This window comes from Atractosteus spatula, chromosome 4 (assembly GCF_055471065.1).
Source record: "Atractosteus spatula isolate fAtrSpa1 chromosome 4, fAtrSpa1.hap1, whole genome shotgun sequence".
Lineage (NCBI taxonomy): Eukaryota > Metazoa > Chordata > Actinopteri > Semionotiformes > Lepisosteidae > Atractosteus > Atractosteus spatula.
In genome coordinates, this window is record NC_142709.1 from 33,951,508 (window position 1) to 33,976,548 (window position 25,041).

The 25,041-nt window shown below is 39.0% G+C and overlaps 1 protein-coding gene across 1 annotated transcript; it reads right to left on the reverse strand.

Annotated features, from left to right (window-relative positions):
* Positions 1–9,262: 9,262 nt before the first annotated feature.
* LOC148836133 (cell surface glycoprotein CD200 receptor 1-B-like) lies at positions 9,263–19,545 on the reverse strand. The gene is made up of 4 exons (XM_088914658.1): positions 19,364–19,545; positions 17,904–17,978; positions 12,089–12,394; positions 9,263–11,051 (listed from the first exon to the last, which is right to left on the reverse strand). Exons 1-4 carry the CDS (start codon positions 19,425–19,427, stop codon positions 10,741–10,743), a joined length of 756 nt encoding a protein of 251 aa, XP_088770784.1. The 5' UTR covers positions 19,428–19,545; the 3' UTR covers positions 9,263–10,740.
* Between the last annotated feature and the right edge of the window lie 5,496 nt (positions 19,546–25,041).

A 25,041-nucleotide genomic window follows, 5' to 3' on the forward strand; every position in this document is an offset into this window, starting at 1 on the left:
ACACTGCTCTCAAATGGTTCAAATCCAGTCCTGTAACCCTATCTGTAGATGGTTCTGTACTTGAGCTTCAATCAAAATTGAAAAACCTTGGGGTTATATTCGATTCTGGCTTAACATTCGACCCACATGTGCTGCGTACTGTCAAAACATCTTTTTTTCACCTCAGAAACATCGCTAGACTATGCCCTATGCTATAACTAACTGTGGCTGAAAAGCTGATTAACACATTTGTGTTCTTTCGAATTGACTACTGTAATGCTGTACTCGCTGGGGTATCTAAATCTACTCTGAACAAACTGCAGTATGTCCAAAATGCAGCAGCCAGAATCCTGACCAGGTCTAGTGCAAGTGTTCACTTTACTCCTATCCTGGAGTCCTTGCACTGGCTTCCGGTCAAATTCCGTGTAGACTTTAAAATCCTCATGCTCACCTATAAGGCTCTGCATGGCTTGGCACCTCAGTTCCTGTCTGAACTATTATTGCCCTACTCCCCACCTCACAACTTTCACTCTTCTAATTCTGATCTCCTTACTGTTCCCCAAGCCCGTCTACATTGTATGGGTGACAGGGCCTTCTCCTGTTATGCCCCCAAGCTCTGGAACTCTCTCCCCAAGGATATCAGAGAGTCACCTTCTCTAAACCCTCAAAACTCAAAACCCTCTTCTTCAGAAAAGCCTTACTTAACTGGTTCCATTCTTCACCCCTCTGCTTTTCTTAGTACCACCATCCACTTATTTATTGTTGTTGTCATCCTGTAAAGCGCTTTGAGAAGCCACCTTTAAAGGCGCTATATAAAATAAAGTTTATTATTATTATAGTTTATTATGAGAGATAGAAAGTTTTTGGACTGCAGAAATAGTGTTAGAGCAGCCAACATGAATTGGTTGGGTTGTATGCCAGCACGTTATTCCTTATTTTGAATGAATTACATCACAACTTTCTGAAAGTGTAATGAAATCGCTCCAGAGAAAGGAAGTACAAGAGGAACTGTTTTTCTTTTGTACAGAGAGAAGATAAAGGTCTTACAAATAGAGAACAGTGTACTGCAAAGAATTGTTCTCTCAAAATAAATTACTTTTGTTTAAAGGGACACATAAGAGCAGCCTCACTGATTTCCAAAAATAACCTCTTTAAGTTGCTATACAGTACAACCTGAATGAAACACCTTTTGAAAATGATATATCCAGTATATATCCAGATATCAATATATGGAACATTTTCTAATATATAAATGCAACATTTCATTGTATAGCTCACATTGAGTCTCATTACTCTTTCACACAACATCAGAACTTGATAGAGATAGTTTACAAACAGACTGTCACCCTTGATAATGAAAATGAACACAGTGGTAAACATTTCAGTGTCTAGTAATTCTGTAACCATTTTTACTTCACAGGGATAATATACAATTTAATTTCACACGTCTATTCTTAACAAAGAAAGACTCAAAAGAGCAAGGCAGTGCCTATTCTTTCTCACAGGCTAAAGAAGTTTGGCATGCCGTCACATATCCAAGCCTCAGTGGATAAGGATCTGCACCTGTGGCTGGAAGGTTGCCAGTTCAAATCCCACAGCTGGCACAGGAATCCTACTCCGTTGGACTCCTGAGTAAGGCCCTTACCCCCAGCTTCTCCAGGGGCACTGTACAATGGCTGACCCTGCACTCTAATCCCAAGCTTCTCTCCCTGTCTGTGTGTCTCATGGAGAGCAAGCTGGGGTATGTGAAAAGACAAATTCCTAATGCAAAAAATTGTATAGGGCTAATATAGTGATCTTATCTTAACTTCTACAGGTGCACTGTTGAGAGTATCCTGATTTGCTGCATACTGCCCGGTATGGGCGCTGCTCCGCCAGGGATCGCAAAGTACTGCAGGTGGTGAAATCATCACCGGCTGTGTGCTACCAGACTTCGAGGATGTCACACTGTCACATAATCAGACACCTAACCTTTCTAATTCTCACAAATGCCGGCGCATTCCCACGACCACAGCTAATCAGACACCAGACCGATCCAATTCCTGAAAACGACAGTGCACAAACTTATCATTCTATCACTTCACTGCCTGGTATTACATAGTCAACTGTTTTCGTGAGCCTCATCTCTTGTTTGAGATCAAAGCAAAAACCTTTTTTTTCTAGCCTGGATATCAATACTACCCACCTACCAGACCCCGACTTCGTCTTGCCCTTTTGGGTTTGTCTAAACTCAATTGTGCTTCTTTGGCTATCGACAGTGCCTGCTTACTTGACTCCGACTTCGTCTTGCCCTATTGAATTTGTTTGCTCCGGGCATCAGACATGACCTGCATAGGGTTCTTTGTACGTTTTGTGGCGGAGGATATCTACTCTGTTAGATGCCACAAGAAAGGCAGGAATGTACTCAAGGACCTCAGTCACCCATACCACAATCTGTTTTCCCTACTACCGTCTGGAAAACGACACCGAAGCCTACAAAGACCAGCAGATTTCAAAACGGCTTTTCCCCCTAGGGCAAAAAGACTGCTGAACAGCCAGCCACAGCAGCCACCAGTAATTACCCAAACGTTTTTCTCGCCTGGATTAGTCTTTCTTCTCTCAGATGTGATGAGAACTTACACCTGGTCTTCTTCAGAGAAGAGTCCAGACATATTTCTTCTGTCAGAATACATACTGTAGCAGACCAGTTTGAGCTTGGACTTCTTTTTTCACATAAGGGCCAGTGATTTTGTCAGTATTGTTGTTTGTCCTTTCCCTGTGTGTTTGTCTCCTTGCCCTAATCAAAGTCATCAAAGGCAGATGGTGGGGCAGGAGGTAGTTGACCAAAATGGAGGAGCATAATGTTAGCTCAATTACCACAGCTAAACATGGAAGTGTTGAAACTGGTGCTGAACCAGTTTGAACCACACCTAGGGCAGTGGGGGGCAGGAGGGTAAACAAAAGACAATCTGCATCTGCATTTCTCCAAGCTTCCCCTGTAATAAGATGCACACACCTGCCCCTGACTGAGACAGTGGCAAAACCTCACTGAGGGGAATGGGCAGACAGGAGGGGACATAAGAAGCCTGGACTTTAACAGAGCAGTGCTCTCTTCCTCCAAGGAGCTCCTCTACACAAGACGGACAGAGTCCACCTCACTCCCTGGTTTTCCGTGGTGTAACACTGGCCACTGCACAGACTAGGGAAATTGGACTGGTTATTCTTCCTCTCACCTTCAGAGACTACTGAGCATGAATGTTTTTTTATATATAGATATAATTGTGCTGCATGGAGTAATAAAGACTTTCAAGTGCCTTTTTTTTATTAACTGGTGACCCTCTGGAATCAAGTTTCCCTTTTGAGATACTTTTTGTGTCGTGGAAGTGGTTTTGGGGTAGTGATGAATGTTGTAGTCACTAGAAAATAAAAAGGGCACTTAAACAGTAATAATATCTGTCATTGGCATGAAGGTGCGCTAGTGGTTCTGGGACATAGAACCTGTGGCAAAGGAAGAAGGGTCCTAGCAGCCTCTGTAATTGCTAGGTGTGAGCAGAGCTAACTGCTCAGGGCTCATTAATCAACTGGCTGTATACAGACGGCCAGGTGTAATGATGCACTGTGTAGTTGCACCCCGTTTCAGAGCCTCCTTCATAGTCCGAGTCCCAATCAGACCTGTTTTGCAATCCCACATGTCCCCCCTGAACTGTGTGGTAATTAACAAGTGTCTACACAAGGCACTTTGATCAATGCGAATCTTAAGAACAAGGAAATACCAATCCGTCACTCTAACAGAGACTCATTTCTTTCACCCTGTGACACAAGGAAGTACTGAGTGCCAGTCTCAATATAATCGCTGGCTTTCATTTATGTGCCAAAATAGTTTCTTAACAATACCATCGACAGCAACAACAAAAATATACGGTTGGAGGAAGGGTCAACTAGTGCATGATTTGATAAGGAAATGAATCATAATGTTTGCATTTCCTGTTCATCTGAGGTACCTGTATTCAAGGGGAGGCCCAGAGAACGCCTCATAATGTCAGTTTTACATGACTAAATAAACATTCTGTTTATTGCGATCTCAAGTTCTAAGAAAAGTGTAAATGTGAAATGCAGCCTTATGAAAAAATTAAACTATAATTGCATATTGTATAGGTTTTCTTCCTTTGTGGTTCAACACACCCATTAGGGATTTAACAAATCAAAGATTAAGGTCTTACTAAACATCACTAGTCACAAATACTTTTAACTAAGTATGCTAGCACTGGAATAAACCTATTACTTGTTCCTTTGCAGCCTACGCATGCTGACGCAGCTACACCTGAACAAATACTGTTAGATGTGTTTATATAATGAGAAAATGCTTTATAATGTTTACATATACAAATATGTTTTGAAGCATTGTAGGACCTATACACAGTTCAGTATGACAATGTGGTTGATTCTTAATGTTTGAAAGTATTCTTAATTTTACATTGCTTATGCAACCAACTGAATTTACTGTACATCTTCTGCTGGAAACTATTGTATGGCGACACCTAGTGACACATTTACTGACTTATTTGAACAAAATCATAATATACACTGTTGATATTTTATTAACACAATAGTTAAGAAAATGTCTCCTGGAATTAGCAAGATCTTTACAACTAACTGAAACAAAACCAGGTAATTTACTGTAGGTACTGTAGATTACATGTACAAGGTACTATATATAGTAGAGCATAAAACCATTAAAAGACTTTATAGTATGCTGAACGGCAGAATACAAAATACAAGAAAAGAAATATAGAAAAGATATATATTTTGTTTACATGACTACAATTTTTTTCAAGAAATTCCTGAGAAACCTCTTCTTTGTCATATAAATTAATGTAAAAACTGGTCGTTAGTTTTTACACAGTTGAGGAATAATTTCTGTTTTAATTACATAAACCTCATTTCCATTACAAAATCTGTATTTTCATTTTCAGTCTAATCAAATCAATAGAAGGGGTCATTATGTTAATAGCCACACCACACTGAAGAAAATTCAGTTCCTGCTGCCCTTGCTACAGACAGTTTAATATTACTTCTCTTGCTTTTATGGGTTATACCAGGAACTGGGCCCTAGACTCTAATCTAACACCAAACTTTTTTTTTTTCCAGACTGGATGCTGGAGTGAGTTGAGGAAGTCCCCAGGAGACTATCACAGTGGATGACAGTGTGGAAGAGAATCCTGGAGGGGTGTTTCTGTGTTCTTGATTTAAGGATGGCTTGTTGCATTTTTTCTGGGGGGGAAATGACAAGGATATGAGAAAGATGTGACTGTGTGGCATGAGTCCTCCATGGCATTTATTTTTCTTGTTAGTGGAGACTAGGTTGTTAATTTGCTTTTTTTATCCAGTGTGGATGCTTTTTTGGGGGTTTAAACTAAATGGGCAAATCCTATTGTAATTGTTAGCATCTGGTAGAACAGAACTGCAGGTCCAGTATCTACTGTTCCTGTCGCGTGCTGATTTGTGGGTACTTGTGTACTTTACTGTAACCAAGAGTGAGTACTGCTGATCACTTCCGTGGGAACGTGGGAAGGCATTCAAGTAACTGTTAATGATTTTAAATTTTTCAGATTACCATGACTTCCATATTTAATCATTAAGACATCGTTGAAAGATGCAAATATGTTTATAATTCATACCTATTAGATAGCTGAATGAATACTCCATGCAATGGACTAATAACTGGAAAGTTTTGGGTACAGATCCCAGGAGAAATTTTGCTGTTGTACTCTTGAGCAATGTACTTCACTCAGCTGCTTGCAGTACAGTTCCAGACTATGCACATGCAAGTCACGTCTGATAAAAGCTCCATCCAAATAAATAATTAATGACTACAGAGTTCTTTGACTCAAACCCTCAGCTCACAAGGATTGGTGTCACAGTGTGAAGCTCAGAAAGGAGTTACCGGAGCTCTTCATCACTGTACTGGGTGGGTTTGTGTTCCTTTTGTAAATAGTGAAAAGAAATGGATTCACTGCAGAGATCCAGAGAGCAGGTTTGTGTCAGTTAAAAAAAACAACACTATTTTTACTGGTCTGTACCACACTCTGCTGGCCTCTCTCTGTAAGACCATCTGTGAAAATAGTGACATGAGGTATTCTGCCTCTGTACAGTAATCTGCAGGGTCACAACATCGGAGTTACACAGTTCAGCCAAAGTTTCTCGGAGTTGATTAGACCACCTCACAACTTAATTAGTGGAAACAGGAAGTGGTTATGATTTGAAACTTCAGAACTTCCTGTTCAGAGACAGTCCTAGATTATGTGGGTTTAAGAACAGAATATTTGCACATACCAGAGGACCATTAGGCTCATCTACAGCAGTATAAAACACTGCTGCATGTCCACAACTTCACATGAGTGAGGTTAGAAATGCCTGTGAATGTTATATTAGTAACTAGACAGCTTTGCAAACAAGGAGCATTTCTTTATGTGGTACTTAAGGGTAAATACTGTACTGTATTCATTGTTAATAACAAATTAACTTGTACCCTGATTTTACTAATTACTATACAGTATAAACAGAACATCAATAATATTTTTAAATAATTTTACTTTACCAAAGATCTCACTGGCTTTGGAAAGTAAACCTTTTGACTAGACAAATCAGCTGACAACAGCTTTACATTAACAATGACAACCTGTCAAAGAAGCTCCTATGGTTATATAGCAGATGTACAGGAGACACAAAAGTGAAAGAAAAGTGCTTTATTTAAAAGCAAACAGCATAACAGGGTGGAATCTAACAGTATGTGGTCGTGCTATGAAGTGCAAGTTTCAGGCAGGAAAGTTCTAACCACATAATTGATAACAGCCTCAGATACGAAGGTCGGCAGCTCCAGCTCACTCTGCAGGTGTCACGATCGCTAACCCCTCCTCTTAAGGGAGCTCCAGCCCTTCCTCGTTCCCTCCCATTGTCTGCACCTGTTCCCTATTCCCGTTCCCCCTTAAAAGCCAGACGCGGACCTCACTCCCCCACCACCAGGATGGATCGCCTGGCTATGGACTTCAGCCCTTGTTTCTGATTTCCCATTTGGATTTCCTACATGGATTGTTCGCCTGGATTCACTTCCCCTGGACACCTGCACTGCATGGACACGCCCCCCGTCTCCAGACCCTTTTCCTGCATGACCATTTTTCCCCTTGTGTCTTCACTATTCTGGATCGTGTCGTCCGCATAGGGCCCGGAAAGAACTGTTCGTGACAGCAGGTTGTTTCAGTCTCTTGCAGGGGCGATGAAAGGACTTGAGCCTGAAGTTGACAGTCTTGAGAGATATAGTTCTGAGAAGCTGTTTAGCTGTTATTTGTGAAATAGTTTTTTGAGGAAAAAAGGACACAGGGTACAAATGAAGTCATGCAGTATTCTTTGGTGTGTGCATTTACACTATTTCTGGGCTGAAGGAAGTGTAGAAAATAAGTGAAAACAAGAGCTAAACATAATTGTTTAATTCATTCTTCCTCGTAGGACAGCTGCTTAATAAAACAGTGATTTACTGAGTTTATATGCCAGACTCTGACTCGTGCAGGAGTACACAAGAGCAAGAACTGGATTGCTGTTTCCTTGGTTTGGCTCAGGCCTCGAACCCAAGTTGACAGGACAGGGCCACCAATGACATTACACAGGTGTAAGTGATGAACACTTGAGCGTCCATGGCGAGCGTGAATCTGTCTTTGTCACGTGTGGCCTGAAATCTGTCACTTTATTCCCATTTGATCCATCAAGCCACACTTCAGTTTATGTCCTGAAGATTGCATTGGTCCGTTATATATACACAGTACATGTTTCATCATTCTGCAGATCCTGTGAAATAAGCATGAGGCAAAGCATTAATTGGAGGTGTAATGTGTCCAAAAAATGTACGCATTTACCTTGAGGGCTCATGACTTTAGCACGCTACTTGCGTTGAAGCCAATAGGCAGGGTTTGCATAGGTTTAGATTTTGAGGGAGAATTTATGATCGGAGTAAAGCTCTTTGGTATCAGTGTACTCACAAATGTTCTTGCAAATTGCTCATGCAGAGCAAGCAGCTGAGAGACAACAGGTGGTAACATGAATCCTGCACTCAGACTACTAAGCAAGGCATTGCTCTACTAACAGGTGATATAATGGTCACCATTCCTCCATTAACTATCTGAAACCTGGTCACATGCAAGGAACATGGAAATTATAGGACTCTGTTATGCATAATCTTGTACACATATGTACAAAAGATACTGTATGTAGTAAAAGGTGGATAGATGACTGGCTAAACTTCATGCAATAAATCCAAAACGATGCCCATATTAATTAATACCTCTTAGGTGTTTAACTCCAGTCTGTAATGGAAATGTTAGAAATGAGAGAAAACCATTCAGTTCATCGAGCTTGTAGGGTTTTAACTCTCCATAGTCCCAGAGACCCACAGTCCCATACACCCAGAGTCTGTACTTGTACTGGGAACAACCTCCTCCAAGAATGGCACAAATTAAAGTAGCCAGGCAGCCTTAAGCTGCAGGTCTTGGTGAGGTAAAAGAAAACCAGTGTGCCTGGCCACAGCCCAAGAGAACATGGGAGAACATGCAAACCCACAGAGACATGTGTCTAACACAGAGATCAAACCCTGGAGCTATGAGGTAGTCAAGCTAAGCACCATTCTCAAAAAGCAAGAAACATCTTGATCAGGTTTTTGTAAATAGTCAAGTCTCACTTCCTCGAGGTGACATAATTTATCAATGATTCACTTGAAGCCTATGTCCTTTAGATAGAGAGGACAGCTGGCTTGATGAACTTGATCAGAAGTGTTGATTAGATTGATTCATTCACCGATTCATTGTAATTTCTTAAACTGCAAGAATTGTTCATGTTGACTGTGGGAAATATAGAACAATGGTAATAGCACTGATGGATGTTTCTTTAATTTGACTGTTGTTTTATCTTTCCTGAGCAATAACACAACAGTTGCAACAAACTAATGATGTTATTTAAAACATTCCCATTACATCCACTTCTTAGAGTAACATGAGGGAAGGAAATGACATTATACGACAATGAAACCACTTCATGTAAAATTATCTCACACTTCACTTACCTGTTTTTTTTTTAGAGTTGACACAGGAATGCTGGATTTGCAGCAATTTCTATGGAACACAAAATATTTAATTGCATTATGATTACTGTACTAGCAAATGGTAGCACATAACATATTGCAAATTAGGAAAAACTAAAGGCAGTTTTCTTTACTTGTTATTACAAAGTGTTGAACAAATTAAATTCCAGTGTCACGCAGTTCAGATCCATGTTGGTAAGGTTTACTGACACATGTGCAGATGATCACAGCAGCAGCACTTTAGGGAGTACAGTGACAAAACAGAATGAACAGTGGAGAAACAGCCTTTTGCAAGCACTTAACCATATATCTCTGGCAAACAACAAGCAGTTTCCCCCCTTTCATTCTGTTTTGTTGCTGTATACAGTATGTAGACCCCATTTCAGGTCAAAATCTTACATTCTATGGACCTCCTTAAAGAGGATTAATTGCAGTTATGGGGCCAGAGTCACCCAATGACAGCTTTGCCTTTGTGGGAAATTGCAAACCATGAAAAGAAAATAGATCTCTTGCAAGAACAGTATAATAATAATAAGATAATACGTTTGTTACGTCACAAACTGATATGGGTTTTACATTTACAGTTTGCAGCATGCAGCAGTTTCACAGGAATGCTAATTTAAATAATAAATTAAATGTGTAAAAAAGGCTAATGATACACACCTGGTTTTGCTCAGATGATTTCTCACAAAGAAGGACACTGCAAGACTAAGAACTACTAAGCTGGATAAGCTTACAGAAATGATCGTCCATGTGAGAGGGAAAGATGAGAAAGACAAACCCAGATCTAAAAGAAAATGTACTTTGTCATTGCTGCATCAACAAACATTTGGCCATTTTCTAAAAAAAAAATGTTTTATTTAATACAAGGTTGTGCCGAAGCTGGATTCTAACCTGACTAGCAATGGGTGGAAGACAGAATACACCATGGGTGGGCTGCCAGTCCACCACAGGGCACACACATGCACTCACACCAGAAGTCAATTAACCTACCAGTTTGTCTTTAGAATGTGGGAGGAAATCAGAGCACCCGGAGGAAACCCATGTGAACACTGGGAGAACCAACTCCACACAGCTAGCACGGAGGTATCGAGCGCTACACGGCAACATATGTGCTGCCCCCCCCCAAAAAAAAATGCAATTTATTTGGATATTTCAAAGTTGAATTAAGTAACTAATTGTTGATATTTTTCTTTCCTTGTGTGGAAAAAGGTAATACATTTCAGAACCTGGAAAGGTTTTGGCTATAACTCATTTTAGTTTCTTTGCAGATTTGTCTCTCAGCACCAAAAATAATAGAGTCAAAATGACTCACAGAACAAGTGACACTGATAGAAGGGTTAGGATTTGTTTCCTGTACATTTTCACTTTCTTAATCCCTTTGACAATTTCCTTGAGAAAGAATTACTCCGTAATCTCACAAATGCACTTTCCAGTGTCTAATGTACAGAATAAGAAACACAGACTAATAATAAATCTAACCCATATTAAACTCAAACACTGAGAAATTAAATTAAAGTGGTAAACTGAAAGACTTGTGACTTTACTGTACTTTGTAATTTGAGCCCTGTGACACTTGTGCTATTAAAAGTCATCTCACTCCTTTTCATCAACTTCTTGTTTGCTTCTAAACTTGCAATATACAAACTAATGACAGACTAAGCAATTCTCTTCACTGTAAAGTTTTTAGTAGCATGTGACATACTTTCAAGAAGTAGTCCGAGGGTCTTATGTACACCCTTCTTCCAAACTGGGTGCTCAACTAAACAGGACACATTCTGCAGGGATGTGTTGTCAGGGATGCTGGCCGAGCTCTCCACAGTGTACGTGTGATCTGAATTCTTGGTGGTTTTCTGGGTCCAGTTCGACACTCCAATCCAGGAAATGTTGGCAGCTGGTTTACTGTTCGCTGCTGTACAAGTGGCCATCTTCTGGATGATGTCATACACCAAATTTATCTTCGGTGGAACTTGAGGAAGAGAGGCAAGATAGCTGTCAATTCAAAACTTACCCCAGAAAATGTTCACATCTGGATATTCTGAATATATGTTCTAAAGATGAATATATTGTGACAGCCCACTGGGCTTGTTGTAGCAGGATCTTTAACATAGGGTTTAGATCACATGGTCAAGGACAATAGACACACATATAGCTATAATAGCTGTAAGGTTAAAACCAGAGCTATTCTGTTTACAGGGCAGGGAACAAAAAAAGACATCACAAACCAAACAAACACCAAAAAAAAACCTACGTTCCTCTATAAGCTACTGACTGAATGTTCTCAAAAACTCTTAGTTCTTTAGGTACCTGCTCAGCTCTTCTCCCTCAGGCTAGTAGCATGCACAGAGTATCTGCCTTCTGACCTCCAGATTGCAGACTCATCAAATGAGCAACACAGAAAGTCCATATAGGAATCTCCATTTTATCTGGACTAACTGCTTTCTCACAATATCTTATACAGTCCATTTCATTATTGTGGAAAGCTGCTTTCAAAACATAATAAATTATACTTACAATTCACTTGTGTAAGGTGAAATGAACATTTAAAAGTTCAGTCTTTCTAACTGACCACTGGAGTTTCCAGAATCCCGTTGAGCTGTTGAACTCTGAGGGCTGTTCAACATAACTACTGTACATACCACAGTGGAACTGCCTTCAAGAAGAACAGAACTTTCTTACGCCTTGAAATGCATTTAAATATGTCAGCTAAATGTCACATTTCAGGCTTTCCAAAGCAGGTGCAGAAAGCACTGCAGTGGGATGCGTGAGTTTTAGTTCCAGAATAATTTATCTTTGCATACTGAAATGTGATGGAGATGGTTGTAATGATGATAAGTATGTTCATAAACAACTGGAATCTGATCTGTGAGGAACAGTGTTATTTTTTACAAAACAAAAACTTTCAAATCATTTCTAAGTATTCCATTCCATCATAATGTCACAGTAAAACCTACAATTTGTGGAGACACTTTATTAAAATCCGTCGATTAGAGAGATTTTTCTTACCTCTAGCAGACACGTTGATCTGTGAAGCGTGCAAGCCTCCCTTATAAACTACCTCACAGTAGTAAATCCCTTCATCCTTGTACTGAAAATGAGGGATGTGCAGATATGTTCCATTCTGTCTGTTTTGTATCCTTTTTCCATCCTTACAGGAATTAACTTCTGGCTCACTGGTACTCTTTGCTATATTACACTCCTCTTTCCCTTCTTTCTTTTTCTTCCAGACAACAAACATCATGTTGTTCCAGGTCTGGTTTGTGCACATCAGATCAACACTCCTGTCCAGTTCAACAATCTCACTTCTGTGTTCTGTGTAAATAAAATGGAATTAATAACACATGACTTCAGCTACCATGGTGGCACAGTGGTTAGCTTTGCTGCCTCTCAGCACTGGGGCACTAGGAAGAGTGAACTGGGGTGCCAACTTTGTGGATTTTGAATGTTTTCCTCCTGGTGCGCTGGTCTCCTCCCACAGTCGAAAGACATACAGTACTAGTACAGTAGATTAATTGGCTTTTGGGAATATTGGACCTGGTGTGTTGCATGTGTCTGTGTGTGCCCGGGATGGACTGGTGTTCACTGTCCTTCCTTAGTAAAAACAAATTTGTGCTTAAAACACTAAATTAGGAAGACGAAAAAATGTATTTGTCTCAGTGTTTTGACTAAAAGGCAACAAGTGTTTTGTAGTATTCAATTATAATTATTTAATTTTCAGTAATTATCATATTACTGACATCAACGAAAAGTTGACAAATTATCAATATGAGAAAATATAATAGTTATTGGCAATGGTCACAGTATTAAAAGTAAGAGAGTGAAGGCTGCCTGATAAATAGCTACTTTCAAGACATATGATGGTTGTTTTTAGATTTCATTTTATTCTTGGGATGACATTTGTAATATATTTACACAGAACAAATAATATTTTTTAATATTATTATAATTGTTACAAAACACTTCTGTAACTTCTGCTCCTTAATGTTGCACTGCTTTAATCTCCTTGTCTTTTTATTAAGCAATTAGGTGTGTCTTGTCCATGTCTTTTCTCTTTTTTGTATTACAGATTCATCTTTCTCCAAGTTTTCTGTACAAAGTGAGACTCGATCTGCAGTCTTTTAGACCATTCTTCATTATTACACTGCTGTCTTGCTTTTATTCATACTAGCCAGCTTGGTAACTCACATTAAAAATCATCATAAAGGGCTTCTCTTAGTCAGGTGATCAACTGACTTGTGATGTACGTGTACTGCAGGTACTGAAGAACCATCAGATGTTTGAACAATGAATTTCTTGGATGGATTTTCCTGCTTCTTTCTTCCTATTTACAATTTCTGTGTATTTCCACGGGATCCCTGGAGTGTCAGAAAGGTGTTAAAGCTTACTGGCATCTCTGTTTGGCCACTGTAATTAGCATCATGATGAGTGGTCTTAGCACTTTTTCATGCATTGATTTATTGTGGGAATCAGGAGACCAACCTTTCTTTGAACAAGAAGGTCACTCTGTTTGGGTGCAATGGGACCTGGACATCACCAGAGCTCACTGGCCCAATCTCAGCTGTCCAATTGCTGCAAGGCATGCTGGGAGGCAAGGCTGTAGGTTGTGCTGGAGTAGTTTTGTCAGAGGAGTTAATATATTTTTGTAGTGGAATTTGCATATACAGTAATATGTAAAAACAAAAAAGCCACATTATGTAAAACTGTAAAATTCTTATCAATGAGCAGGGAAATGATCTCTCCTTGTTGTACTTTTGTTGTACAGTTTGCAATTACTGTGCATCTCATGCACTCATAATATTAATATTCTGGACTTTATCTGCACCATTACATTACTGATATTTCACTTAGTGCAGCACTAACATAAAGCTTAACATAAAGTACAGTGCTCTCCAAAAGTATTGAAAGAGTGAATGTTAAACTGGAACCTACACAATGAATACTGTACTCTTCTAGTTTTAAATCAATTCACTTCTATCCACTTGGGCTGATTAAATAAATTAACTGCATTGAACTGTTATTTTGAAAGAGCGCATATATTGGGACAATTGGCTGATAGATGTCTCTTGATGGACCGGTGTTCATTGTTGGGTTGTTAACCTTTCTATAAATCTGTTTATTCTTTGACTTCAGTGTTTCATGTCCAAAGTCAAAGTGAAAATACAAAAAATGAAAAATTTGGAATATCCTGCAGCTTTTGCAATTGATAACAGGAAAATTGTCATAGCTGTAAGGGAAAAACTTAAAACACCTGTCCCTGAAATCACCAAAAACTCCAGAATGTGGAATGAAGGTATCAAAATCAACTCTACTCTAGGCAGGTGTTCTCGAACTGTCGTACGTGGAGCGCCCCCTGGTGGTACACCAAATGACCCTGGAAATTTGTCGTGTGCACTGAAAAATTGGGAATTAAAAATTGAATAATTAAAAATTATGTACATTTTTTAACTGTAGTTTACTTAATTGGTTTCAGAAAGCTTGAGACGGGTTTTCATATTTTCTGTTTTAATAAAATTGGTTTATGTGTCAAATACGCAGTCTACGTACTTAGCTACGTTGATACAGCACGCCCTAATACTTGAGCGTTCATACTCCTCTCGAGCTTTCAGAGACGCAGCTTAGAGCCACATTCGCCAACAGAACAAGTGATCGAAAATGAATACCTCGCAAAAATCAAGTATTATGTCATGGCTGAAAGGAATAGATGCCAAGAGTACTGACGCCAGCTCCGATAGATCATGCACACCCATTGAGAACGAGGAGGATTATACATCGGCCACTAGGGTTACCATATTTGAACATCAGAAAAAGAGAACACCCTGAGAAACTTTCCTAATGGCTTATCTGGGAAGAGGGATGGGATGAAGAGGGTTTTCAAAATATCCCATGTTTTATGTTCATTGGTAAAGTAACTGTGATGATGTTTAACTGTGTGAAATGCATAAGTCCCCTCTGCTGCAATAGCAGTATCCTCTGTTTTGCTGCCAGATTTTACAAAATAATCTGTTAATTTAGTTGACAAACTCTCTCCTCGAATTGCCTTTATGTGTTTTTCTGAGTCAACATGAGCTTGCAAGTCAAGTACACCTTTATCTGTCACGGAGACAAAAGTACAAGGCTTACACACCAAACATTCAGCTTCCCAGTCTTCTCTGCCACTTTGACAACATGGAAATGTTATTTTTAGTTCTGCTGTGAATTTACACTTACATTGTGTTTGAGAGTAGGAAAATGAGAAACAAAATAGGGAGCCTTTCGAGGGAATGCTTCTGCACTGCAGAGACTGAGTAAAGACACTGATATTGATGCACAAATTCGCTCTCTCATGACATAATCATACACGTACAGGACGAAAACTGACTGATAACATAGGTTGTGAAGTGAACTAGAGAAGTTAAGAAATTCTCTCTTTTTAACTATCTTTATAACTTTTGTTAATTATTCTTCATGGTGAAAATAATGGGGTTGAAATCCCGGACGTTTCTGCATATTTGAAAATTCCCCCCAGACGGAGATATAAGGATCAAAATAGAGGACATGGCCAGGAAAATCCAGATGTATGGTAACCCTATTGGCCATGGACACTAGCTCTTGCACTGAACCTGACACAGACAGCACTGCTAGTGTTAGCAAGTGTCAGAAAATGGCTACAAGGTGGTACGATATTAATTAAATTAGTGCTCAGTACTATTTTTATTATATGTGTGTGTGAGTGTGTGAGCGTGCTCATGTTGGTCATTGAGATTTTCTTTAGTTCATATGAGAAGATGACTTGTAGATGGTACTTGGATGCTTTGATCAGGGGTGGTACTTGGTCCAAAAGGTTTGAGAACCACTGCTCTATGGGATCCAAACCTCTCTTCTCAACAAGTTGCAATATGTTCAAAACTGCAGCTAGAATACTAACTCACACTGGACCCTGGCAACATATGACTCCTACACTAGGAGTGGGTCTATAAAGTCACATACAGTATTCAATATAAGATCTTGTTACTGATTTTCAAGGCTCTAAACAATCTGGCTCCATCATACATCTCCGACCTTCTCCATGTATACACTCCCTCCCGTAGGCCCCATTCAGTTGAGGCTGGTCCTCTACTCACTGTATTCAGGACTAAATTACAGACTTTTGGTGACCGTGCCTTTTCTCTCACTGCTCCAGTGTTATGGAATGACCTTCCTCAGACTCTACAAAAGACAACTTCTTTAACTCTCTTCAAATCCAAACTGAAAATTGACATTTTTACCAAGGTCTATGTCTGATTGCCTACATCTATAAAAACCTGTATGCTCTTGTTTGTTTTTTGTTTACTTTTAATTGTACTTTTTTTGTCTTTTTCTTTATTCACAATATACAGCGTCCTTGGGTTTGGAAAGGCACTTTATAAATAAATGTTATTATTATTAAAACCACAGTTCATAGAAAACTGAGACAGTAGAACTATAATGCACACATCACATGATTTAAACCTCTTATGATAGTACTGATTGGTTGGAAACACTAAGATGAATATGTTTCATGGACATATGAGACCAAGACAGACCTCTACAAAAGCGATGGAGAAGTTAGTGTCATGATCATTATCCCTCCTCTTAAGGGCGCTCCTGCCCTTTCGTATTTCAGTTGATTACGTGCACCTGCCCCCTGTTCTGCCTCCTTATTTAAGCCTGGTGCTCTCGCTATTCCCCGCTCTTCATTGGAAGACGGTCGTCCGGAAGCCCGCCTACCAGCGGGTCCAGGAGAGACCCGACGGCGTAGGTTCATCACTGTGTCCTGACCATTTGGGGCTCGGAGCGCCTGGCCTCGTTACCTTGGTTTTATTCCCTGTCCCTGTTCTGGATCCTGTTCCGGATTTTAACCTTGTTTGTATCGTCTTGGATGGATCCCCCGGTTTTGGACTTTGGACTGCGCCCCGGATTCCCCCTTTGGACTGTCTGGATTTGTTTGCACTTACCACACCCCTCAAGCACCGGATCACTGTCGTCACACCCCCCTGTCTGTCTACCCATCTTATCCTGTTGAACCTTCCCCTGATGTCCTTCTCCACTTTCTTACTTACATCCTGAACTACGCTTCATGGGAGCCTGGACTGGCTCACATTACAGTTAGGGTGTGGAGAAAAAAAGGAACTGCAGATGCTCCAAAAAAACACTGGAGGAGTTTGGAGGAGGTAATGGAGGTAATGGAGGAGGTAATGTAATGCATAGCTCACTTATATTCATTAGGAAAATATATTAGAAAATATTATACTGTCCAGATCCATCTCCAGATTTAAATTTGATTGAGTAGTATATTACAGGCTGAAGAGAAAACTGAAGGCAAAACATGTCAAGATCAGATAAGAAGTCAAAATATCTGCAATGACTTTTACATTCTGAAATGTATTTAAAGTGAAAGTGTTCTAGTTGTTATGGTCACTGTGTTGAACAGCAAGTTTGATTTTGTTGTGATATGGTCACAAGTATGCCTGGAATTGCCAATAATAAAATAAATATTGTACTCATTTATATTGCTTATATTGATGTAATAATCACAAATACAAATTGCTATCCCAATATGTTTGGTTGGCAATGTAAATGCAAATTGTCAGTGTAAATGTAATGTGACTGTTTTCTTTCTCATTAAAACAGTCCCTATTTTTTAAATCTGAAATTACTTGATTTAGTTTCTGTTGTCATGAATTACCTTATAACATATTCTATTTTCACATTAAAATAAATTCATAAACATAACAATTTTTTCTTTTGAGGGGAAAATTCATTACATTTTACTGTATATGACTGATACTGCAAATAAAAGCATGTGAATGGAATGAAAGATTACCCATTACTCCCAATGGTTTAGTTGATGTTATGGGTGTTGACTGTAGCTTTTCTTCAGTGACATTAGCAGCATCGCCTACAAGGGAAATCAATATTAGTCAAAGCTGACCAAGTGGACATCTTCAGAATCAACAGTGAAACATGAACTAGGGGACACCAGTGAAAACTATTTGGAAGTACATTTAAAACTCACAACAGGAAGGGAAATGTATGCATTTGGTTTTAAAATGGTTAATACATAAAAACAGAGGGTGTAGATGAGGGATGAAGGTGATGTAATTAGTGGAGTACCACACAGATATTTACTAGGACCTCTGCTGTTTCCCTAATTTATATCTCTGTTATAGATTCTGGTATAGTTATTCAACTAGTCATTTTATCAGATGATACCTGATTAAGTCGAATAGCAAGCACTGTATAAGCTGCAAATGAAAATCCAAAACATTTAGCTAAAAGTCAAGACTGGTCAAACACCTGACAGATTATTTTTTATGTAGAAAAATGCAAGTTTTTCAATGAGTTTTGCAAGTACAACACAAAAACAATAAATACAAAGTGGGAAGCTTTGAGCTAAAAGAGGCTACTTATGAAAAACAAAAAGACACTTCAGGGTTTATGTTGACACATCATTTCCATTTCCCAGACAATATGGGGAAGCAATAAAAGGCAAACAAACTGTTAGGCTATATGGTCAATAGTATGTAATTCAAATTAAGGGATACCGTGTTACAATTGTACAATGCACTAGACAGGCCTCATTTAGAATTTGCTATATTTTGAATATTCTAGAGTTTTAGAATGTTAATATTTTGGTTACCAGGTTACAATAATGATGATGGTGCTCTGGAATCAGTCCAGTAAAGAGCAAACAATTGTATTAAGGGACTTTAAGGAATATCCTACACTGACTTTCTGAAATAACTGTCTTCAACAGAGGAAACTATGAGGGGAAGTCATACAAGTTTTCAAAATCATCAAAGTCACAGAAAAAGTCAAAACAGTGGACTTTACACAAAGGGTTGAGGGGAGTGTAGAACAAGTTGCCCAGGCATATTGTAAAGCTGATACCCTCTGGTTCAGGATGAGTTCCTCAGATCAATTAACTTCTCACTACCAAATGGGCTAGATGGGTCAAATGGTCCCCTCTGGTTTGTGACCATTCCTCTAAAATGTCATTGTGAAGAAACAGTAAATTTTATGGGACACTGAGCTTTGATATACATATTGATTTACTGAGATGTTTCATGCACCTCAAATACTTAAAATATACTAAGTCAAAAATGTTTTGTTAATGAGAATCCAACATAAAATAACAAAATACTTGACAGTAACATTTTAAATCCAGTTTGAAAATCACAAGTCTTTTGTGCTCTGTTTAAACTCAAAGGAACACAAAAAGTACATGAGAATTCAATATACATCTTAGATACACCTGGGATATTGAGAAAGACATGGGCTTACCATGAATCACCACACTCAGAGCTGCAAAGCAGCATAAAATCTTAATTATCCAGTTCTCTGTCATGTCTTCAACAGTCCCAAGACTTTCAGTGCTCACTAAACTGTTACAAGGCAACTGTCCGAGTCAGCCAGGCTCTCCTATATTTAGATAAATCACTGGTGATCCAGCAGAGCATTGTCTGTTCTTCTCAGATACTGAGAAACTGTCTTGAAACATTCATTTCCTGCTGCCTGGGCTATTTTTTCCACTATAAGCACGTGGTGTGATTATCAGAGTGCACAGGCTTTACAGAACTTCTCAAGCCTACTTGCTGTACGCATATACTGGGGTAATCACTTTTCCACTGTCCACTTTTCATCCAAGCTCAGCAGTCACGTTTGTTGTTACCTATATTACTGATACAGTGAATTGCTACAGTGACGTTAATATTACTAATCAGACAATTCAATTTTAGGCATTTGTAAATGGTACATAGTAGTGGAGAATGAAGTGGCAGATCAATCAGGCACTTGACTGCTAGTGTGGAAGACTAAATGAGGTGAACTCTTGAGAAGGGTCAAGACAGTGACTATGCGCAGGAGAGGTTTTCTGTTGGCACCCAAGACTGACTTCTAAACTAAATAGAATATAACCTACAATTAAATCTGTCTTTCTCTAACCCGGACGCCACAAAGTTATATCCTGGAGCCTATCTCCCTATTCTAAAATGCACCCACTAAGCAGGAGAAGCAGTCTAAACAGACAAATTCTTCACTCAGGAACACCAAGTTCCCTACAAATTACAGCATAGCTACAGTAACTCTCTTAAGTAAGATTCAAATACTTCGTTTCAATTGGGTGTTTTTGGATGTTGTCGAACGAGGAACGTTTGCCTGGCACATGCTTTAAGTTCTGTCTGCTCTTGTCTCATCTCTCTCTTGCAGTCTGTATTTCCCTCATGGTCTTCTCTTTTTTCCCTCCTTTCTCTGTCTTGATCTGATCTCATATGTCTGGACTGTTGATTGACACTTAACCATTTACCCAGAACTTAAATAACTAAGGTAAACCAGAAGATTATTTTGACCAGTATGTCTCACACTGAGCACAACTAAGTAAACATCTCTTGGTTTGAAGCTCTGGGAAGTAGAAGTGGAAGTGGAGCAACACTAGGTTACAGTAGGTATTACCCATTGTGTCTAGACTCTTAGAGACACCTTCATTTTCATCTACCTCAGCCTGTAACAATATTCAATGTGTTTTGCAAATCCCTGACCTGATCTAGAGGCAAATATTCAGCAGAAGTGTCAAATTAGAATGCTTTGGAAATCAACATTTATAAAGGTCATAAAGACATTATACAACTATGGTTTAAAGGATCCTTTTCATATCTTTGGTGAGCTGTGATAGCAAAGTTCCTAAAAAGCAGTCTGAGCTGATCGAGCAATGTGGTGTCCCAAAGGTTATGCACAAGTTAGGTAACTCCTACTTTAAAATTAAAACAGATATTGGCTAAAGAGTTCTGACCATGACCTGTCTCACAATGATAATGTTCAGTATCACAAATGTAATATTTCATTTAAGTGTAAAATTCCAACCTTTACAATTATTCATATTTGTTAGTTGAAACTTCTTGCGTGAAAAAGAGAATACAACGTTAGTTTTGTGTTCTTCAAAGTCTTAAAGTGACTCACATGGAACATGTGAGTCAAATAACCAGTAATTAGTCCATTGAGGCACAAGAAACATGATAGCAGATCAGTGAGAACTCTGAGCCTGAATGTGGTTCTTAGTCACAAACTAAGGCTGTTGTGGTGTACAAGCTAACCGCTCCATGTTTCTTCCAAATTCCACTCCTGTTAAAAGTCATCTGTTGCAAATAGTGAATTGAGTTCCTGCCTTGATACCATTTAACCTTTCAAAAGTAAAAAAATAGTCACTGCAGGAAGTTGTGGTTTTCGGCACTAAGTGCTGTTAAGGTGTAAATCATTATATTACCATCTAAACTATATGGAAACAGTTGATTATTATCTGACATAACACAGCAGAAGCTGAAAATAAACAGTGAAAGCTGTTTAATGTCAAAGTGAATGATTACTGCTTAGAGCACTTCTTTAGCTTACGATAGCATCCAGCCCTGTAGTACTTTACTGTAACTAAGACTGAGCATTGTTGATTACTTCACTAACATATGCAGGGCATTAAACTGACTGTTAATGAATTAAAATCTTTTAGATTTCCATTCCTTCAGTATTTTAATCATCAACACAGTATTGAAAGATGCAAATACATTTAAAATTCAGAGCTATTAAATAGTTGTAGCACCATCTATGCAGGACTGAACTAATAATCCATGCAATGGACTAATAACTGGTAAGTTGTGGGTTCAGATCACAGGAGGAGCATTACTGTTGTACCCTTTAGCAACACAGTTGCTTGCAGTACAGTTGCAGACTGTGCACATGAAGTCACTTTTGATAAAAGGTTGAGCCAAATTAATAATCAATGACCATTGAGTTCTTTGGCTCTTTGACTCAGACCCTCAGCTCACAAAGAAGTTACCAGAGCTCTTCATCACTGCACTGGGTGGGTTTGTGTCCCTTTGGTAAATGGTGACAGGAAATGGGTTAACTGCTGAGACCAAGAGAACAAGGTTGTATCAGTAAATGGAGTTTATAATGAAAGTTCGGGAGGGATGATAACCAAATTCAATCAGTCTCAGCTGCCAGTCATTCGCAATCACTTGTGACATCATCTCACCTAAAATACTAGAAATACTGTACACAATCCCCTTCTCTCATTGGGATACATCTTTCTGCAACTCTGTTTTTCCCTACCTTTATTAATACTGCTGTTTATTTTCACTTTGCAATGGATATTCCAGCTTGCTGTTCCAATTAATATTTTTGGATCTCAATCATAATCCACATTTTCCCTGTACCTGCAGGTGCTTCATCTGCTGCTTTGCCATCTCAGTCATTCGCTTATGAACCTCATCCAGCCTCATCCCCCAGTCCCTTTCCAAGATTCCATGCCTTTCCAAAGACTGGAATTTGCCATTGTCATTCAGTCACTATAAAAAAATCCAGCCTCACAGCCCTTCTTTTATTTCTCCTGCAAACCCAGGCTGCTCTGGACGAACACAAACCTGCTGTGACGTTTGCAGATCATGTTTCAAAGTGGATGAGACCTTTCCTGCCTTTATTAACTGGATTTAGAAAAACCCTCATCATACTCTCCTTTAACCCAAAATCTGTTCACAATATACAACTAGGAGAGTTGCAGCTTTTTACATATTAAAGGTGTCCAACAAACAAGTCCTGGGCTTCCAGTAAACTTATGCATCACCTGATGATGTCATCCAATCAGATGCAAAGAGTCTGCCTGCTGACCGACTGAGCCTCTCCTCACATTCATCGGGCCGTGCTCCGAAAAACACGCAGAAAAGTTAAAAAAGAGCCCTTGCTGCTCCTGATGCCATCACTTCAGCCCCAGCTCTGACTGACATCCTACCTTCCTCGTGACTGCATCCCATTGTATTTTCCCACCTTGCTGTCAGTTACATTTTGCACGTAAGGAACTTCTGTCTCTGCTGGGCCACCTAAACTATGCCATGCAGGCTATACCTTTTAGTTCACATCTTCTCAAACTTGCATCATTAGTATGATCCTTACCCCAGTCCTACTTTGCAATTTGAGGTAAAACTTTGGTGGTGGTGCTTCTTTTAAAAAATGGAATGAGTTGTTTTTTATGATGAATCTTCTTTCCGAAAAGTTTTTTACAGCTACAGCTCTCTCCTTCTTATCATTGCTCCTCTTTATTCAAACAGTTTCCAGCTTTCATACATGCTTCTTTTGAGGCCACAATTGGAAACAATGAATGCTTATTAAGTCATATAATGTTGCCGTTTATACTTAACAAAGAAACATCTTCTAAACTTATCATGAAATTCCTCAGTCATCTCAAAGGCTTTCTCTTAAGAATAATTTCTAATTGGTGCAGCTCACATCCCTGTATGTAATTTCAATAATATTTCTGATTTCTCTTTCATGTTTTCAAAGTTTAGGATATTATCCCTGGATTCTAACAAGATCCCCGTCCAGGTCATCCTTATTCAGATCTTGTATTCCCCTGTATCGCCCTTTCCATCACTACCTCCAGCTGATGTAAAATACTACTCTATATTTGCACCTCACACCCTCAGTTCCTACTGGACTTCCTTAAGATGTTTTCCATCCTTCCACCTCTTCTCAAATGTAAAATTAATGTAAAATAAGATCTGCGTATGACCAATTTAAGCCTTTCTACATCAGCCCTTAAGAACCTCTACTCTATTATCTTCAGCTTCTCGTCTTTCAAGGAGCAACTCCCACTGATCCTCTTTTTGCTAATGGAAAAGTCCTGTAATGTAATGTAACTGTTTTTCCTATAATCTGAATGAAGTTCTTGCAAAGTCTGGATTTACTGTTGATAAATTCTGTTTGTTCCTTTCGAATTGAAGCTGCCTCATCAGCAGCTCATCAACACATTCCAGGTTTACGGCCGATCGCCCACATCAATAAAAACCTGTATGCTCTTGTTTATTTATTTCTTTGGTTACTTTTAATTGTACTTTTTTTGTCTTTTTCTTTACTCACAATGTACAGCATCTTTGAGTTTGGAAATTTGCTTTATAGATAAAAGTTATTATTATTAAAACCAAAGTTCCTAGAAAAGTAAGACAGCAGAAGGATATATCACATGATTTAAACCTATCACGGTAGTACTGATTGGTTGGAAACACTAAGACAAAACATTGGAATAATGTTTCATGGACATATGAGACCAAGATAGACCTCTACCAAAGTGATGGAGAAGTTAGGGTGTGGAGAAAAAAGAATTGCAAATCTTCCAAAAACACTGGCTCATCTGAGAGGCATGGAGGAGATAATGTCATACATGGCTCACTTGAGCTAAAAAACATTATATTATATATTATCAGAAAAAATGTTAGAATGCCTTAGACTGGCCAAGCCGATCTCCAGATTAAAATCCAATTGAGCAGCATTTTACAGCAGAAGAGAAAATTAAAGGAAGAAGATGCCAAGAACAGACAAGACGTCAAAGTTTCTGCAGTGACTTTTAATTTCTGAAATGCATTTAAAGTGAACGTTTTCTAGATGTTATGGTTACTGTGTCGAACACCAACTATGATTTTGTTGTAAGATGGTCACGTTTGCCTGGAATTGGCAAAATAATACATATATTGTACTCATTCATATGGATCTCATAATCACAAATACAAATTGCTATCCCAATATGTTCAGCAGGTATTGTAAATGCAAATGGTTGGTGTATGTGACTCTCTTTTCGTTCTCAGTAAAACAGTCCCTTATTTTTTTACTATTTTACCTGCAATTATTTCATTTTATTTTCATTGTCTTTGTTACGTTCCAGTGTGTGGTCCATGTGTGTTTTTGTCGCTATGTTCCACACTTCCTGACTTTGATTGTTCTCCCTCCCCACTGGTCCATCATTACACCATTGTTTCCGTATTACATCATCATCAATCAGCTTCTCGGCCAACCAGAAGTCAGCTTATTCAATATTTAACTTGGAGGTTTTCAGAATGAAGGGCCCTTTCGCTTGACTTTGGTTCTGCTCGGCTCAGCTTCATTTCACTTTCGTTTTGCTTCGGCTTCGCTTCTCCATTTTCGTTCGT

Coding starts and splice junctions, on each gene's coding strand:
- LOC148836133 (XM_088914658.1), bottom strand. CDS start 19,427: ATGACAGAGAACTGGATAATTAAGATTTTATGCTGCTTTGCAGCTCTG. Junction 12,395..17,903: donor TAAACCATTGGGAGTAATGG/GTAATCTTTCAT, acceptor TTATTTACACAG/AACACAGAAGTGAGATTGTT. Junction 11,052..12,088: donor GATCAACGTGTCTGCTAGAG/GTAAGAAAAATC, acceptor CTCTTCCTCAAG/TTCCACCGAAGATAAATTTG.